Source organism: Sus scrofa, chromosome 3 (assembly GCF_054392235.1).
Source record: "Sus scrofa isolate SSC_HxYL_T2T_F1_AM1 chromosome 3, Sscrofa_HxYL_maternal_Yorkshire_Landrace_v2.0, whole genome shotgun sequence".
In the NCBI taxonomy this organism is placed as follows: Eukaryota; Metazoa; Chordata; class Mammalia; order Artiodactyla; family Suidae; genus Sus; species Sus scrofa.
Genome location: NC_139385.1, coordinates 109,000,622 through 109,020,473, shown reverse-complemented (window position 1 = coordinate 109,020,473; position 19,852 = coordinate 109,000,622). Strand labels below are relative to the sequence as shown.

The following is a 19,852-nucleotide window of genomic DNA, read 5'->3' as shown; positions in this document are numbered from 1 at the left end:
GCATGCATTGGATGATTTAATGAATTATCCTGAATGCCAGTTGGTATTGTGCTTTCTTTTCTAGCATAAATATGGCAGAGCTTTCTGAGACAGAAGGACCAATAGATTGGAAAGAACGATGTGTAGCCCTGGAGTCCCAGCTCATGAAATTTAGAGTTCAAGCAAGCAAGATCCGAGAGCTCTTAGCAGAGAAGGTAAGCTTTTCTCCCTCACCTTTGTTAGTAAACATTAGCTGTTTGGGGCCCATTTCATTGATAGTAAATAATCTTAGTACTTTAGGGGGTAAAATTTTTTTCAAATAATGGATATCACTTTAACTTGTTGTCAGGGATCTGATACAATATTTGGCACATTCTTTTGCCAGTTCTTGAATGGATTGGACATTAAGATTAAAAAATACTTCTTTGCAAATACTAGTAGAATAGGTAAGAATTGTGTGTGTCTGATGGATGTAGAGTTCATTCATTCCAGAGAAAACAGCTGTAATTTATTTGATTTTACTAGAGGAATGTGAGAGCATTTCCATCTCCCAAGTGTTTAGGGAAATCATCTTTAAAGTGATTATAGCAATAAAATGTGTTTATACTATATTTGAAAGTATGCACCAATTTAAGAATTTGTGTTGACTAACTGTATATCACTAAACTATCATCTGGGCTAGAATTGAATTAATATAATTATATCTTCTCTTTTTTTTTTTTTTTGGACTTTTTGTCCTTTTAGGGCCACACCTGCAGTATATGGAGGTTCCCAGGCTAGAGGTCTAATCGGAACCGTAGCCGCCGGCCTACGCCAGAGCCACAGCAACGCCAGATCCAAGCCGCGTCTGCGACCTACACCACAGCTCATGGCAACGCCGGGTCCTTAACCCATTGAGCGAGGCCAGGGATCGAACCCACAACCTCATGGTACCTAGTCGCATTCGTTTCCGCTCTGTCACGACGGGAACTCCTATATCTTCTCTTAATAATCCTAATAATGTAATTAAAGTTTCATTCATATCATAGGAATTTTTTTGCATAAATGTGTCTAAAACTGATAGATTAATTCTTTTGTTTATTCATTCAACAAATACTTATTGAGGGCCGGTTTTGTGCTAGACACTCTTCTTAATGCTACAGTTACATCTGTCAATAAGACAATGCATATTCTATTTCAAGGAATTTGCGTTCTAGACCTGCATTGTCCAGAGTGGCAGGCACTAGCCACAGGTGGCTGTTGAATACTTGAGATGATGCTAGTTCAAACTGAGATGTGTTGAAAATGTAAAATACACACTGGCTTTCAAAGATTTAGTACAAAAAAAAGAATGTGATGTATCTCAGCAATAATTTTTATATCTATTACATATTTTTGATATTAGATTAGAAAATATTAAAATTAAATTTCCTATTTCTTTTTACTTCTTAAATATAGGTACTAATATTTTAAAAATATATATGCAACTTGCATTGTATTTCTATTGGACAGTGCTGTCTAGAAGGATGAATGATATTAATGGTCATTCAGAACCGATCAGAAAAGCTTGTATGTGGTTTCTTAAACTCTAGTCTGCATGATCCTTTTGGGGTGAGAATGGTTCATGAATCACATGTCCAAAACTTGTGTTAAATCTTCTTTTCATTGCAAGCCAAGAATCTCTTAGCATATAAGAATTCTAATCAAGTCCAGGAAAACATCATTCAGTTTAAACTTTCATATATATCATCTTAAATTTGTGTGCTTTAACACCTGTTAGATGGAAAATTTTAAATTATCTTATTCACTTTGGGTGAATCCAGTAATACAGTTGGCCTGATCCAGTAATACAGTTTATGGAACATATCAGTTTGCTTTATTTATCACTATTAGAATTAAAATTGTAACTTGGGAAAAAAAAAAATCCCAGTTTGAATATCTCCAAGTTGGAGACGCTTATCCTAACTCAAAGGTAGTGAGTCATGCTTTGTCTTTTGCATCTCTCTCTATAAAAATGTTTCCCACCATTGTACTGCAATTTTATCTGTTATTTTCTTCAATCCCAACCCCCCCACACAATGAGTTTCGTCAGTATCAGCAATTATAACCTTGTTGCTAAACCTCACTGGACACTTTCCAGGTGTCTGAGATGCCTTCACCTCTCAGTAGTTGCTCACTGTTGCCCACAGCCTCCTCAGAATTTTCTTGGTACTCTTGACTGCTATACTCTCCTGGTTTCTTTATGGATATTCTTTCTAAGAAGTTGTGCTTATTTGGGTTCCAATTAACCGGCCTTTAAATTCTTAATTAAATGTAAACATTCATTTTGTTCTTTAGAAGGCTTATTGTAACAAATTTCTTTAAGAGTGCCCTTTTAAAACATTTTTAAAGTGTCATTTTCTCTATAAGTAAAATCGTAAATGGTTTCTTGGTCATTAATTTATGCTATACAATTTAGTTGTGGTTTCTTTTTCTTCTTCTTCTTTTTTTTTTTTTTTTGGTCTTCTGTATTTTGCATCTGTCTTAAATCCTTTGACAGATCTAAGAGATGGAATGATTCAGATGTTTTATACAATGGAAAGTGGATAAGTATGCCAAGTTACTCATGGTTTCCCAGTGAAATATATTCAACACTAAATTGGGAATAATGCTTTTCATGATCTTTTCTGTTCTTTTCCATTATGAAATACCTTTCTCTGGATTAAAATTATTTTTGGTACCCACCCATGTTTTAATAGAAATACCAAATATTGACTTTATTTACTAAGCACTTTATAGATATGATTTGCTTAATTCTTATAACAACCTATGGAGTAATTAGTTTTATTGTTCCTATTTTACAGAATAGGAAACCAATGCTTACTGTGTGCCAGGCAATCTTCTAAAGGTTTTATACATATTAACTCTTTAATCCTTATAACAACTCTATGAGGTAGGTACTAATGTTATTCCTATGTCACAGGAGGAAACTAAGGCACGTGAAAGTTGTTAAACCTGCCTGAGTTCATGCTGAAATGTACGCAGTGGGACCAAGATTTAAAATAGACCTTTCAGAGTTCCCGTCGTGGTGCAGTGGTTAACAAATCCGACTAGGAACCATGAGGTTGCGGGTTCGATCCCTGCCCTTGCTCAGTGGGTTAAGGATCCGGCATTTCTGTGAGCTGTGGTGTAGGTTGCGGACGCGGCTCGGATCCCGCGTTGCTGCAGCTCTGGCGTAGGCCAGCAGCAAAGAGCTCCGATTCGACCCCTAGCCTGGGAACCTCCATATGGTGCGGGAGCAGCCCAAGAAATGGAAAAAGACAAAAAAAAAATAAATAAATAAAATAGACCTTTCATTTTTGGAGCCTGAATGCTTAGCCATCACCCTATATGGCATCTCTAATCTAGTTTTATTACCACATTCCTTGCTTTCTCTGAAATTCTCACCTACATCTATTCTGTCTTCTCTGTTCAGCCAGGCAGCAGATAAATCCTTCTCTGCTTGGCAGTACTTATCTGCGGAAGTTAGAATGTGCGTATGTATGCAGTAATAACAGTTTACATAATATTACATATTTTTCAAAACAAACCCTGTTGCATTGCTTCTGCATGCCAGCCCAACTTGAGTCAAATACTGCGTTCCAAAGGCTAGTCTGGTCTCATTCATAACCTTTGGTTTTGTCTTAAAACCAGTCTGCCCCAAGGCTTCTTTCTAATAGTTCTCCATACCTTCCCTCCGGAGGAATATACGCCTACGGCTACAGATTATTGAAAAAATACTAATTTGATTCTTAAGCCCTGCCAGAAATTCTGTCCAACTTTTCCTTTCTGCTACAGTTCTGGTTCTTAGTTCCATTTTCTTGACACCAACTATGGGCAGCTAACACTAGGTGCCAGCTGTGGTTCCTAAGCCTTAACTACAGCCATTTGCTAGTTTAACACACAGTAACTCTATGAGGTAACTCTTATTATCCCTAATCTAAAAATGTTGACATTAAGACTGAGTAGTATGCCCAATATTACACAGCTAATAAATGGCAGAGCTGCTATGAAACCTTAGACACTTTTGGGGGCTGCAGCTAAAAGAGTGGCCTGGCATGTAGAAGTAGCTCATTATTCCTTTATCTTCTGACCGGACACATTGGTAAAGTGTACAAGGAGGTGACTTAAACTAATGTGATTATATATTAATTGGAGACATCATTCTAAATTTCTTTTAGAGAAAAACGTGTGATAGGATTCCAGAGTGTATAATTAAAGATAGATTTCAACGATACATATCTTATTTATTTCAGAGATGGTTTAGGAGAATTCATGGGATTTTTTAAAAAACATTATTTTTTCACCTATTTGTTTTTTCCATTACAATTTCCAAATAACTTTGAGCATTGAAGCTTGTGAAGAAAGAGGCCTTATTGAAGTCTTGGGCAAATCCTGCTGTAAGTGGGAGAGGTCTTTAGAGGAATTTAAGGAATGGTGTTGGAAATATCTCTAGTATGCCAAACATAAACTCTTCAGGGAAGCTGAGATTTAAGTAGTTTTCCTTCTTTACGGTATTACTAGTTCATTTTCTGAGTCAGGGAGGGAAAGGGAAAGTTTCTTTTTCAGTTGAAGTGAATGTTATTTCCTGTGGGTTAGATTTGCAGTGAAAAGAAAAAGGTGAAAAATATGAAGAATTTTCCCTTTGGGCATTAGTGTGGCCCACAGTAACCTAATGCTGCCTTTACCTGAGACAGCATTTCTGTCTGGGAGTTCCTGCCACTTGACCTTCCTCTCGTGAATATGATTCCTCTGAGGTGGTCTGGGTTTCTTGTAGAGGAATAAGGAGTCCCTGGATACCATAGTATTTGCTTTCATATAACAGGCCAGTCAACACCACACTTAACCCTATTTAAATCATATATGCCTTCAGTTACTCGACTGCCTCACCCAATGGAAATTATATGTGTACAAATAATATATACATATACATGTGTACATATAATTTGCAGGCTCATTTAAGTGTCATGTGGGGGCTATTGGTTGAAGATATTTAATAACAAAACCTAAAAAATGGTGATAGAGTCTTTCACGGGTTCTGTGGGGATAATCAGAAAGAGAGATACTTGGTGAGGAATTGCTGTCCATATCACTGAATTTGAAGATTCGAAAGTATTCTGTCAATAGTAACCCATTCATTAAATAAGTTTATTTGTATGCAACACATGCAACTACAGGGGATCGCTGAGTGTTATATCCAGGATCTGTGTCAGAGTTCCCTTTGCCACTCGTGCTACCGTCACACTGGCTACAGAGGGTATTTTCATAGTAGTAAATCAAAGTATTAGGTTTAGAATATGTTTCATTTTGTTATTGTAATAGTGGCCTTTCATAAAAGACTTATTTTCATAAAGAGCTTGATATGGGACAATAGATAGTTTCAAGTTTCTTTTAGTGACTTAGTATGGATTGGCTGTGAATTGACACAAGCTTTATGTTACATTGTGAAAGTTAAAACTTACGTGAGTGTCTCCTGCATTGCCTTTGTTTCATTTTTAGAATTGAGAAAATTCTAAAAGAGAATTTTGTCTTTCTTTTTTTTTTTTTTAAAGGGCCTCACCTGCAGCGTATGGAGGCTCCCAGGTTAGGGGCTGAGTTGGAGCTGCAGCAGCTGGCCTACGCCACAGCCACAGCATCGCCAGATCCGAGCCATGTCTGCAACCTATACCATAGCTCATGGCAACACCTACCAGATCCTTGACCCACTGAGCGAGGCCAGGAATCAAACCTGCATCCTCATGGATACCAGTCAGATTTGTTTCCACTGAGCCACGATGGGAACTCTCCATTTTTAGTATTTTCAAAAGTTATTGCCCAATTTGATTATAAAAAGTTACTCAAAAGTCAAAATATTCCTTTTCAGCTTACCCTTATGTTTAAACTGATTTTAAAATGTTCTAAACTTTATTGGATATACTTAATGTATATTTACATTTATGCAATGTGAGGTGTTTGACGCTTACCATCTGTTAACATAGATTGTGAAAATGTAGTGGTTTTCTTTTACCAAAGTTTATCTTTGCTTTTAAGTAATGATTTGGAGAGAGTTGAAACCTTCATCCATTCATTCATTTGTTCTTTCATTTTTTTCAACGAACATTTATCGACTTTCTGTTGTGGGGTATTCATGACCCCTGTCTCAGCCACTATTATGTAAGTAAATAATAAACCCTGAAATCTGGGTGCAAAGTATTACATTTAGAATGATAAACAATGAGGTCCTACTGTATAGCACAGGGAACTATATCCAGTCTCTTGTGATAGAACGTGATGGGAGATTATATGAGAAAAAGAATGTATATATATATGTATGACTGGGTCACTTTGCTGTACAGCAGAAATTGGCACAACATTGTAAATCAACTATATTTTAATAGAAAAAAAAAGTTAAAAAAACCCCCAGCACCCTCCCACCCCCCAAAGAAACCTGGAGAGAGGCTCCTGAAATAGAATTCTGATAGAATCTCAGATTCCAAATTTAACCTCTCTTGGTCATACCTCTGTCCCTAAGTTTTCTTCTGCAGTAGATTTCTTGAGAACATGCAACTTGAAATTGTTCCTTTTATGAATATTAATGATTTTAAATTACCAATAAAAGATCCCTAGGCTGAAAGAATAGCAAACAAGGGACAAAAATAAAGACAACTGCTTTCCAGCCAGGGATTTTGTGGTTTCTGTTTTGGGACTGATTTTCTTGTGGGTCTATATAACTATACACTGTGTGTGGAGTTTATAAATACCAAAGTAGCTGTGGTTCAACTAAAAGAGCACCAGAGAATCTGAATGTGAAGACTCATGTTCCAGCCAGGTTACTGGCTGGGAGCACTAGCTTACACAAGGCACACTCGTTTGAAATACCAATTTCCTAATCTTTAAAATGAGAATAACGATTTCTCTCTTATGGTGTGGCTGTGAAATAATGTATTTGAAAATTCCTGGGAGCTCCCGTCGTGGCGCAGTGGGAACAGATCTGACAAGCATTCCATGAGGATGCAGGTTTGATCCCTGGCCTCGCTCAGTGGGTCAAGGATCTGGCGTTGCCATGAGCTGTGGTGTAGGTTGAAGACGTGGCTCAGATCCCAAGTTGCTGTGGCTGTGGTGTAGGTCAGCTGCTACAGCTCTGATTTAATCCCTACCCCGGGAGCCTCCATATGCCTTGAGTGAGGCCCTAAAAAGACCAAAAAAAAAAAAAAAAAAAAAAGAAAGAAAGAAAGAAAGAAAAAGAAAATTCATGATTCCTGAGCACTAATTTGAATATTTAAAAAGTTCTCTTCCCTGTATTATTTTTCTTTCCCCTGAGATTATTTTCCATTTTTATGTTTGTTATTTTTTTTCAGGTTACAAACTTCTCTCAAATGTCTAATAACCCTTTCTTTTTTCTTTCTTTTTTTTTTTGCTTTTTAAGGCCGCACACACAGCATATGGAGGTTCCCATGCTAGGGGTCGAATAGGAGCTATAGTTGCCAGCCTACATCACAGCTCATGGCAACGCCAGATCCTTAACCCACTGAGCGAGGCCTGGGATCAAACCAGCAACCTCATGGTTCCTAGTCGGATTCGTTTCCGCTGCGCCACGACAGAAACTCCAAATGTCTGGTAATCTTTGACAGTCCATTTATATTTAAGAATGGAGCATCAGAAAAGTTGACCAGCAATTGTGTATAAATAGTCCAGGCTAGTTGACTGTCAGTCTTTGGTTTAGCATGAGTGGTAGGAAACTGCTGATTACACCACGAGCCCATAAATACCACAGTTGTTGGACTAGAGCCCTCCATGTAATTTATTCAATTTTGTAAGAGAAGAACGTTTCAGTTTTTCACAGGAAGTTTTTACATGCTTAGCTGCTGGACATTCAGCACATGGAAATAAATGAGAAGATTTCAGGGGGTTAGTTGACTCTAAAGGCCACACGTTTTCCATTAGCATCCACTAATCCCAGCCCCACACTCACTTCCCTGTGTAAGTCTCTACAGGAGAGAGAAGCGCAGGACCCTCCAATCTTTGTGTATGTGTGTGTGTGTCTTTTTAGGGCCACTCCTACAGCATATGGAGGTTCTCAGGCTGAGTGTTAAATTGGAGCTATAGCTGCCTGCCCACGATACAACCACAGCAACTCAGGATCCAAGCCTCATCTGTGACCTACGCCACAGTCACGGCAACGAGGGATCCTTAACCCACTGAGCAAGGCCAGGGATCGAAATTGCATCCTCATGGATACTAGCAAGATTCGTTTCCATTGAGCCACGACAGAAACTCCAAGGACCCTCCAATCTTTATTCTTGGCTGTGGTTGCTACCACTCAGCTTCATGTTAAGCGAAATATGAATATTTAATGATGAATTTGTCTCCCCTCCCCCAGGCTTCTTCTCCTGCATGGTTCCTAAAATGCTGGCAGTCAAGCATTTATCCTACAGGAGGAGGTTGAAAGTCTCTGAGGCATCTTATCAGCCCAGAGGGAAGAAGTAATAATGTTGACATAAGCGGTTCCTGAGCAGAAATCCTAGCCCGATTGCCTAATGTTTAAGTTCATGGTCAACAAGCTCCATGTATGTGTAAAAGCTTCTAGTCAGCTTATTAGTTTCTTACCCTTAAACATAGGTAGGCATCTCATGAATGACCAGACATTTGAAGGAAGCCTCTAACATGAACGATAGAGAACAACCAATCAGAAAAAAAAAAATATTGCTTATTCAGGGAAAAGGAAACAAAACAAAACAAGCAAACCCTATCATTTAATATTCCCAGAGAGAAAAGACACAGCATCCACGAAACAAGGAATATTCAGAAAACAAATAAGAACTCTCAAAAGATTAAAATGAAGAAACAACCAATTTCATAGAAAGTTTGGAACATAAACTTAAGATACGTTCCTGGGAAGCAGAAGAAAATGTTGAAGAGATGTAAAACAGGAGAGAAAAGAGATGTTTAGAGGACCAGTTCAGTATGTCCAAGCTCTGGATAACAGGAAGTGTGGAGGGGAGAATATCAGTGAAACGATGCCCAAAAGTTTCCCAGGATTGAAGGATGCAACATTCCAGATTGAGAGGACCTAGTAAGTGCCTGACACAACAAAAATAGTTTCACCTCAAGGCACATCATCATGAAAGTTCAGAATATATATACCAAAGAAAAGATTCTCTAAGTTTTCAGAGAGAAATAAGAGGTCAAAAGGTCAGGATTAAAATGGCTTGGACCTATCAAAAGCAGCCTTAGAAGTTAGATAATGAAAAAAATGCCTTCAAAATGCTGCAGGAAAATGATATCAAACGCATAGTCCTGTACTGTGGTCAATTATGAATTTTATTTGAAGGTAGAATAAAGAGATTTTTAAGACATGCAAGGTCCCATCACGTTGCTGAGGAGTTTCCGGAAGGATATGCTCCAGTAAAAGAAGGACGTAAACCAAGAAAGAAGAAGGGATAGCATGTAGTAAATGGGAGATCTGATGTGGGGGAAAGTTGAAGGGCCCCCTCAAGAAGACAGCTGTGCCCAGGCATAAAGGGGAGCCAGTCCAGGTTGGCGCAGAGGCTTTCCAAGCAGTTTCAGGAAGACCCAATTGGTAGAAAATGAGATGTGAATGAACATCTTGAGAGATGATTTATACAGTGGTGTGAATTTGGAGTTGAACTATTAAATTCATAGAAAGATGAGTAACTAAGAGAATAAGACACTTAATTCTAGAGGGAAAAAGTTATGTAGCAGAGGAAAAAGTAACCATAGTTTACTGCAGAGTCCTCTTTGAATTCATACATAGTCACTATAATAATAATCAAGAACAGTGATTTAACCAAAGGTAAGATATAAGCATGTTAGAAGAATGGGGGTGTATCTGTGTTCATGGCAAGGAGATCAAAAAGCTAAATCTTCATTCTCCATAAAGGAAGTAAGTAGGAAATCACGAAACTGAAAAAGTCAACAGAAATGGAAGAATATTATTTAGAACATTGAAAGGAAACAATAAGAAATTGGAAGTATGCAATTATCTTTGCAATAAATCTTATGAAACTGGTTGACACTTTGTATTTTCAGCTTTGGTAAACATGAAAACAAGAAAAATTAAATAGATGGACGTGTTCATGTTCAGTCTTTTGAGAGGAAATCAATCTTTTTTTTTTGCTTTTTTTTTTTTTTTTTGCTGTTTACGGCCACACCCATGGCATATGGAGGCTCCCAGGTGAGGGGTCCAGTTGGAGCTGTAGCTGCAGCTATATCTGTTGGCTTACAACACAGCCACAGCAATGCAGGATCCGAGCCACATCTGCAACCTACACCAAAGCTGGCGGCAATACCAGATCCTTAACCCACTGAGCAAGGCCAGGGATCAAATCTGCGTCCTCATGGATGCTAGTCAGATTTGTTAACTGCTGGGCCACTACAGGAACTCCTTGAGAGGAGATCTTAATAGGATGTTTCCATGGAAATCACTATCTAAACAAAATAACTATTTTGTGTTTCCAGAAGATATCTAAAAGAATCAAACCTGGAGTTCCCACTGTGGCACAATGGGATCTGTGGCATCTTGGGAGCGATGAAACATGGGTTTGATTCCTCAGCCAGCACAGCAGGTTAAGGATCTGGCATTGCCACAGCTGCAGCTTAGGTTGTAACTACAGCCTGGATCTGATCCCTGGCCTGGGAACTCCACATGCTGTGGGACAGCCAAAAAAAAAAAAAAAAAAAAAAGAAAGAAAGAAAGAAAGAAAGCTCTTGAGTTATATATTTTGGTTTTTTTATTTTTTTTCTTTCATTGAAGTGTAGTTGATTTACAATATTGTGTTAGTTTCAGATGTGCAGCAAAGTGGTTCAGTTACATATATATTATTTTCAGATTATTTTATATTATAGGTTATTATAAGATTGAATGTTATTATTATGCTTTTTAGGGCCGCTCCCATGGCATTTGGAAGTTCCCAGGCTAGGAGTCGAATCAGAACTAGAGCTGTTGGTCTTTGCCACAGCCACAGCAAGGCAGGATCTAAGCCATGTCTACAACCTACACCACAGCTCATGGCAACACTGGATCCTTAACCCACTGAGTGATGCCACGGATTGAACCTGCATCCTCATGGATACTAGTTAGGTTTGTTTCTGCTGAGCTGTGATGGGAACTCCCAGATTTTGAGTATTATTGCCAGAGTTATACAGTAAGCCCTGGTTGTTTATTTTATATATAGTAGTGTATAACCCCATACTCCTAATTTAATCCTTCTACCTCCCTTTCCCCTTTAATAACCATAAATTTTTTTCTGTGTGAGTCTGTTTTTGTTTTGTAAATAGATTCATTTGTGTTACTTGATACCACATATAAATGATATCATATGTTTGTCTTTGTCTGACTTACTGTGATATTTTCTAAATTCACCCATGTTGTTGCAAATGCCAATATTTCATTCTTTTTTATGCCAGAGTAATATTCCTCTGTGTGTGTGTGTACATCTTCTTTATCCATTCATTTCATGATGGACATGTAGGGACATATAGGTTCTTTCATGTCTTGACTATTTGTAATCAATTCTTTTGTGAATACTGGGGTATATGTATCTTTTAAAATTAGAGTTTTCAGGAGTTCCCGTTGTGGCGCAGTGGTTAACGAATCCGACTAGGAACCGTGAGGTTGTGGGTTCGGTCCCTGCCCTTGCTCAGTGGGTTAAGGATCCGGCGTTGCCGTGAGCTGTGGTGTAGGTTGCAGACGCGGCTCGAATCCCGAGTTGCTGTGGCTGTGGTGTAGGCTGGTGGCTACAGCTCCAGTTGGACCCCTAACCTGGGAACCTCCATATGCCGCAGGAGCAGCCCAAGAAATGACAAAAAAGACAAAAATAAAATAAAATGAGTTTTCATCCTTTGGGGATATATGTGCAGAAGTAGGATTGCTGGGTTGTATGATAGCTCTATTTTTACTTTTTAAGATACCTACATAGTGTTCTCCACAGTGGTTACACCAGTTTACATTCCCAGCAGTGTAGGAGGATTCCCTTTTCTCTACACCCTCTCCAGCATTTATTGTTTGTAGACTTTTTGATGACAGTCATTCTGACTGGTGTGAAGTTATGCCTCGTTGTGGTTTTGATTTGTATTTCTCTAATAATGAGCAGTGTTGAGCACCTTTTCATGTACCTGTTGGCCATCTGTATGTCTTCCTTGGATATCTATTTAGGTCTTTTGCCCATCTTTTGATTGGGTTGTTTGTTTTTTTGATAATGAGTTGTATGAGCTGTTTGTATATTTTAGCAATTACTGGGTTATATATTTTGAAGTTAGGTGCATAAAAGTTCAGGATTATTATATATTCTTGAGGAATTGCCCCATTTGTAATTACTGAGACTTTTGGTGTTAGGATTACTTTTGTCTGATTTTTATATTCCTTTTAGTTAATATTTGTTTATATATTTCTGTTCTTTACTTTGAACCACTTAATAATATTTGTTAAGTAGTATACTTTTTAAAATAGTGTGTAGCTGGAGTTCCCATTGTGGCACAGCAGAAACAAATCTTGCTGGAAACCATGAGGTTGCAGGTTTGATCCCTGGCATCGCTCAGTGGGTTAAGGATCTGGTGTTGCCATGAGCTGTGGTATAGGTTGCAGATGTGGCTCAGATCTGATGTTGCTGTGGCTGTGGTGTAGGCTGGCAGCTGTAGCTCTGACTGAACCCCTACACTGGGAAACTCCATATGCCACAGGTGTGGCCCCAAAAGGTAAAAAATAAAATAAAATAAAATGGTGTGTAGCTGGATTTAGTTCTTTATCCAACTAGTGAGATAATTTCTTATATTTTTATCTATTTAAACTAAAAATAGCTCATCCATTTTTCCCACCAGCTACTCCCTGCCTGTGGCAACCACTAATCTCTCTATGAGCTTGTTTTATTTATTTATTTAATTTATTCATTCAATTCATTCATTTATTTATATTTATTTAGACTCTAAGAGAGATTACATTGTTATTGTTTGGTATTTGGTTTTGATTTGCACTTCTTTGATAGCAGTGTTTAACAATGTTAGCTATATTTTCGTGTGTCTGTTGGCCATCTGAATGTCTTCTTTGGAAAAATATTTTTTTTTTTTGTCTTTTTTGTCTTTTTGTTGTTGTTGTTGTTGTTGTTGTTGTTGCTATTTCTTGGGCCGCATATGGAGGTTCCCAGGCTAGGGGTTGAATCGGAGCTGTAGCCACCGGCCTACGCCAGAGCCACAGCAACGTGGGATCCGAGCCGCGTCTGCAACCTACACCACAGCTCACGGCAACACCGGATCGTTAACCCACTGAGCAAGGCCAGGGACCGAACCCGCAACCTCCTGGTTCCTAGTCGGATTCGTTAACCACTGCGCCACGACGGGAACTCCTGGAAAAATATTTATTCAAATCTTCTGTCTAGTTTTAGATTGGATTGTTTGAGGTTTTTTGCTGTTAGGTTGTATGAACTCTTTTTTTTTTTTTTTAATTAAAAAATTTTTTTTTGTCTTTTTGTCTTTAGGGCTGTACCCACAGCATATGGAGGTTCCCAGGCTAGGGGTCCAATTGGAGCTGTAGCCGCCAGCCTACGCCAGAGCCACAGCAACGCCAGATCCTCATGGTTCCTAGTCAGATTCATTGACCACTGAGCCATGACAGGAACTCTGGGTTGTATGAACTCTATATATTTTGGATATTAGCTCCTTTCCAGATATATGATCTATAAATATTTTCTTCCATGCAGTAGGCTGTCTTTTTATTTTGTTGATGGCTTACTGTGCAGAAGCTTTTTGGTTTGATGTAGTCCAACTTGTTTATTTTTGCATTTGGTGTCAAATTCAAAAAAGTCATCACCAAAACTTATGTCAGGGAGCTTACCATCTATGTTTTCTTCTAGAAGCTTTATGGTTTCAGGTCTCCTTTTCAAGTCTTTAAACCACTTTTAGTTAATTTTTGTGGATGGTATGAAATAGTGGTCTAATTTAATTCTTTTGCATATGTCCAGTTTTCCCAACATTATTTATTGAAGAAACCATCCATTCTCCATTGTATATTCTTGGCACCTTTGTTATAAATTAATCAACTGTATATAAATGTGTTTATCTGTAGACTCTATTCTGTACCATTGATCTATGTGTTTGTTTTTAGCCCAATAACATACTGCTTTAACTATAGCCTTGTAGTATAGTTTGAAATCAGGGAGCATGACACTTCCAACTTTGTTCTTCTTTCTCAAGATTATTTTGGCTAGTCTGGGTCTTTTATGGTTTCATTCAGATTTTTTTTTTTTTTTGCTATTTCTTGGGCCGCTCTGGTGGCATATGGAGGTTCCCAGGCTAGGGGTCAAATCGGAGCCGTAGCCACCGGCCTACACCAGAGCCACAGCAACGCGGGATCCGAGCCGCGTCTGCAACCTACACCACAGCTCACAGCAACACCGGATCGTTAACCCACTGAGCAAGGGCAGGGACCGAACCCGCAACCTCACGGTTCCTAGTCGGATTCGTTAACCACTGCGCCACGACGGGAACTCCTTCATACAGATTTTAAGATTGTTCTATTTCTGTGGAAAATATCATTGGAATTTTGATAAGGATTGCATTGAATCTGTAGATTGCTTTGTGTGGTATGGACATTTTAAGAATATTGATTCCTGGAGTTCCCATCGTGGCACAGTGGAAATGAATCCAACTAGGAACCATGAGGTTGTGGGTTTGATCCCTGGCCTCACTCAGTGGGTTAAGGTCTGGCATTCCATGAGCTGTGGTGTAGGTCACAGACGTGGCTTGGATCTGGCGTTGCTGTGGCCATGCAAAGTATTTGACAAATTCAACATCCATTTATGATTAAAAAAAAAAAAACTCCCAATAAAGCAGTTTTGGAGGGAACGTATCTCAACATAATAAATGGCATATTTGACAAGCCAACAGCTAACATCATATGCAATGATGAAAAGCTGCCAGTTTTTCCTCTCAGAACAGGAACAAGACAAGGATGCCCACTCTTACTACTTTTATGAACATAGCCTTGGAAGTCTACCCAGGGCAATTAATTGATATGATTTCAGTCCTCTTAGCTTTATTAAGACATATTTTATGTCTAACATTTCATCTCCTTACATTTATCTGAACTCATAATAAATGTATCATTTCTGTGTATCATATTGATGAAGTTTTCATTATTGCCCCCTTCCTATGTTTTTTTCCCTTCTGATGGTTTGGAAGCTATAGAATGAGTTTCTCTTCTTTGAAGTGATTGTCCTTAACTCTTTTTTTAAAGGTCAGTAAAAATATTTTGTTGTAATGATATAATTTTCAACTGAATATGGCAGGGGAACATTAGGGAGTTGGTGATAATTACAAAAAAAAAATCTATATATAGTGTAGCATTCTGTTGTGGATTGGTGAAGGAAAGGATGGACACAAGTAGCAATGGAGAGCTGAGCATCAAAATAGGAACTGCTGAAACTCTTAAGATGACCAGCACTGATTTTTTTCTTTAGTGAGCACTCTTTAGAAAATTGGCATTTTCTAGAACTTAAAAAACAGCACCTTCAATTTAAGCTTCCAATCAAGCTCTTGGAATTTAGGTAATTTTCAGCATTGATGAATACTAGGAGATGCTAAATGTATAAATCCATTAGAAGCCATAGAATTGGAAAATATTAAGCAACTAGAAAGACTTCAGTTGTTCCATCTTGTCCTGGAGGAAACTAGTGGTTTTTCCAACATTATCATAAACCTACATACTTGAAAGCCTGAGGTGGTGTGGAGATGCATTGGGATAGGGAATGATGGAATCACATTTGAGGTAGAAATACAACCGAAGGCAGCCTTTTATCTTAGAGAATAATTTAGCCTTCATCAACTCCTTAGTCTTCCATGGCCTTGCCACAGCAGCAGATTCTTAATTTATAATATCAATAGGTTTTCATAAAAAGAAAAAAATAAATATAAATGTTTTAAAGGCTAGATCCAAGATGGCACTGTGTCAGTTCCACTGCACTCAGTGGGTTAAGGTAAGTCACAAAGCCATCCCAGTGTTGAGAGGGACAGTAGACCTCACCTCTCAGTGAGAGAAGTGGTATGTGCTTACAAAAGAGGGAAAGAATTGATGGCGACCACCTTTCGTGGCCATCCAACCCTAATCAGTCACTTTGATGCACTCAGACTGTTGCATTCCAACTTGTGCCCTTGCTTCCTCACGTTATAGCTGACTTCACAAAGGTCACTAATGACCTCTTAATTAACATACATTTACATATATTATTTAATTATACTACATATCATTTACATGTATCTTTTAGTATGTCATTTATGTATTTTATATATTTTTGAAACCATTTAAAATTTTTTAAGGTATAGTTGATTTACAATTTGCCAGTTTCTGCTGTAGAGCAAAATTACCCAATCATACATATATATATATACATTCCCTTTCTTATATTATCTTCCATCATGGTTTATCCCAAGAGACTGGATATATAATAGTGCCTCATTGCTTATCCATTTTAAATGTAATGGTTTGCATCTACTAACCCCAAACTCCCAGTCCATCCCACTCCCTCCTCTCTCCCCCTTGACAACCCCTTGTTCTCTATGTCTGTGAGTCTGTTACTGTTGTATAGATAGGTCCATTTGTGCCATATTTTAAGATTCCATGTATAAGAGGTATCATATGGGATTTGTCTTTCTTACTTAGTGTAAGAATCTCTGGTTGCATCTGTGTTGCTACAAATGGCATTATTTTGTTCTTTTTTATGGCTGAATAGTATTTCATTGTATATATGTAGTACATCTTCTTAATCCATCCATGTGTCAATAGACATTTAGGCCGCTTCCATGTCTTGGCTATTGTGAATAGTGCTACAATGAACATAGGGGTGCATGTATCTTTTTGAATTAGAGTTTCATCTGGATATGTGCCCAGGAATGGGATTGCTGGATCATATGGTAGTTCTATTTTTAGTCTTCTGAGGACCCACCATACTGTTTTCCATAGTGGTTGTACTAATTTACATTCCCACCAATGGTATAGGAGGGTTGCCTTTTCTCTACACCTTCACCAGCATTTTTTATTTGTAAACTTATTAATCATGGCCATTCTGACCAGTGTGAGGTGGTACCTCATGGTAGTTTTGATTTGCATTTCTCTAATAATTAGTGATGTTGAGCATCTTTTCATGTTCCTGCTAGCCATCTTATTGTGTCTTCTTCTGAAGAATGTCTGTTTAGGTCATCTGCCCATTTTTCAATTGGATTGTTTGTTTTTTTGTTGTTGAGTTGTATGAGTTGTTTGTATATTTTGCAGATTAAGCCCTTGTCGGTTACATTTTTTGCAAGTGTTTTCTCCTATTCTGTAGGTTTTCCTTTCCTTTCCTTTCCTTCCTTTCCCTTTCTTTTCTTTCCTTTTTTTATGCTTTTCTTTGCTGTGCAAAAACTTGTTAAGTTTGATTACATTCCATTTGCTTATTTTTGTTTTTATTTCTGTTGCCTTAGGAAATTGACCTAAGAAATCATCTGTGTGGTTTATGTCAGAGAATGTTTTGCCCATGTTCTATTTTAGGAGTTTTATCATGTCATGTCTATGTTTAAGTCTTTAAGGCATTTTGAGTTTATTTTTATACATGGTGTGAGGGTGTGTTCTAGTTTCATTGATCTACATGCAGCTGTCCAGTTTTCCCAGCACCACTTGCTGAAGAGACTATCTTTTTCTTATTTTATATTCTTGCCACTTTTGTTGAAGATTAATCGATCATAGGCATCTGGGATTATTTCTGGGCTCTCTGTTCTGTTCCATCAATCCCTATGTCTGTTTTTGTGCCAGTACCATACTGTATTGATTACTGTAGCTTTGTAATATTGTTTGACTTCTGAGAGAGTAATATCTCCTGCTTTGTTTTTTTTCCTGAGTATTGCTTTGGCAATTCTTGGTCTTTTATGTTTCCATATATAAGTTTTTGGATTATTTGTCCTCGTTCTGTGAAAAATGCCTTGGGTAATTTGGTAGGGATTGCATTAAATCTGTAGATTGCTTTGGGTAGCCTGGCCATTTTAACAATATTAATTCTTCCAATCCAGAAGCATGGAATATCTTTCCATGTCTTTGAAAATACTTTAATTTCTTTGATTAATATTTTATAGTTCTCAGCATATAAGTCCATCACCTCCTTGGCCAGGTCTATACCTAGGTCTTTAATTTTTTGGGAGGGTGTGATTTTAAGTTATTTTTTAAAATACCCTTTTCTAATATTTCATTGTTGGTATACAGAAATGCAACTAATTTCTGAATGTTAATCTTTTATCCTGCTACTTGGCTGAATTCGTTGGTCTCTTTGAGTAGTTTTTCTGTGGAATCCTTAGGGTTTTCTCTATATGGTATCGTGTCATCTGCATATAGTGACAATTTTACTATTTTAAAACTTTTTATTAGAGAAGTTTTTAAACATACAAAAGTAAAGAGACTATTATAATGGTAAACATTGTAATCGCAGATAAATATCACCCAGTTTTAATGGTTATTAACCCAGGACCAAACCTGTTTCATCTATGCTATGACCCACTTCTCCCATCCTATGTTATGTTAAAGAAAACCCCAAATATATTATTTTATCCATCTGTGTACATTTTTAATGAATATATGGTATCCTTTTAAATATTTAGACAATCCCATGTTTTTGGACATTCATGGTTTTTTTTTTGTTTTTTGTTTTTTTTTTAACTTTTTTGACTGCCTCACAGCATATGGAGTTCCCAGGCCAGGTATCAGATTTGAGCCACAGTTGTGACCAATGCCACAGCTGTGGCAATGCAGGATCCTTTAACCCATCATGCTGGGCTGGGCATCAGACCTGTGTCCCAGAGCTGCAGAGACACTAGTCATTCCATTGCACCATAGTGGGAACGTCACATGGCTTTTTTTTTTTTTTTTTTTTTTTAAATCATTCAAATTATAACACCACAACTACTACCAATTTTTTTTTTTTTTTCATCTTTTTAGGTCTGCACCCCTGGCGTATGGAAGTTCCCAGGCTAGGGGTTGAATTGGAGCTGTAGCTACCGGCCTACGCCACAGCAACACCAGATCTGAGCCACATCTGTGACCTACAGCACAGCTCATGGCAATGCCAGATACTTAACCCACTGAGCAAAGCTAGAGTTTGAACCTTCATCTTTATGGATACTAGGTGGGTTTGTTCCCACTGAGCCATAACGGGAACTCCTACCACATATTTTTAATTAATGAACACTGACAGCTTTTTCACATCACTTTTACATGTTTCTTGTTTCTTATCCTCATAACTTCCTGTCAGGTAGTTAGAGTAGGTTATTTCATCCCTGTTTTAAACACAAGAATTTTAGAGCCAGTGCCAAATTGTTGGTAAATAGTAGAGTAAAAACTGGAATCCAGATGTCTGAAATCTAGTTTGTTCATTTTACCCTAAACCTTGCTAAGACATTTATAAAAATAATCCATTCATGTGATAGAAATAGGCTGCTTTAAAATTTTCTGTATAAATATTCATCGAACACCCATTAAGTATTAGATACTATGCTGGACACTTTCCTGTTTAATCTTCACATAAATAGTGTGAGGTAAGTGTTATCTCACTTTACAGCCAAGGAATGCAAACTCAGGAAGGTAAATGTCTTACCCATCATTACACAGCTTACACATAAAAGTATCTGGATTCTGATTTACGTCTTCCTGCCTCCAAGTTCAGTGCTCTTTCCACTTTTGTCTATGTTAGTATTTCAGAGACTAACTCTTTTGAATTAAAAAAGCAAAAATACTTTTTGGACACGTGCTTTTAATGAACTCACTATATTCAAAGGCATATAAAGATACTCTTCATGTCCAGCAAATTTAGTTTATTGTAACCTTGTATACCAAGTCCTATGAAAATGCTGGTGTATGTGTAATGCTTTT

General features: G+C 37.8%; 1 protein-coding gene across 15 annotated transcripts in view; it reads left to right on the top strand.

Annotated features, from left to right (window-relative positions):
* The window catches only part of PLEKHH2 (pleckstrin homology, MyTH4 and FERM domain containing H2), a 126,047-nt gene that overhangs the window by 7,711 nt on the left and 98,484 nt on the right, over positions 1-19,852 (top strand). For all 15 annotated transcript variants that reach the window (XR_014842053.1, XR_014842050.1, XR_014842047.1 and 12 more), the window contains exon 2: positions 65-194. Coding sequence is in view for 3 of the 15 variants with exons in the window: in XM_021087574.2 (XP_020943233.1) it covers positions 72-194 (123 nt within the window). In the remaining 12 variants the exon portion in view is untranslated. The remainder of the gene's footprint in view (positions 1-64; positions 195-19,852) is intronic.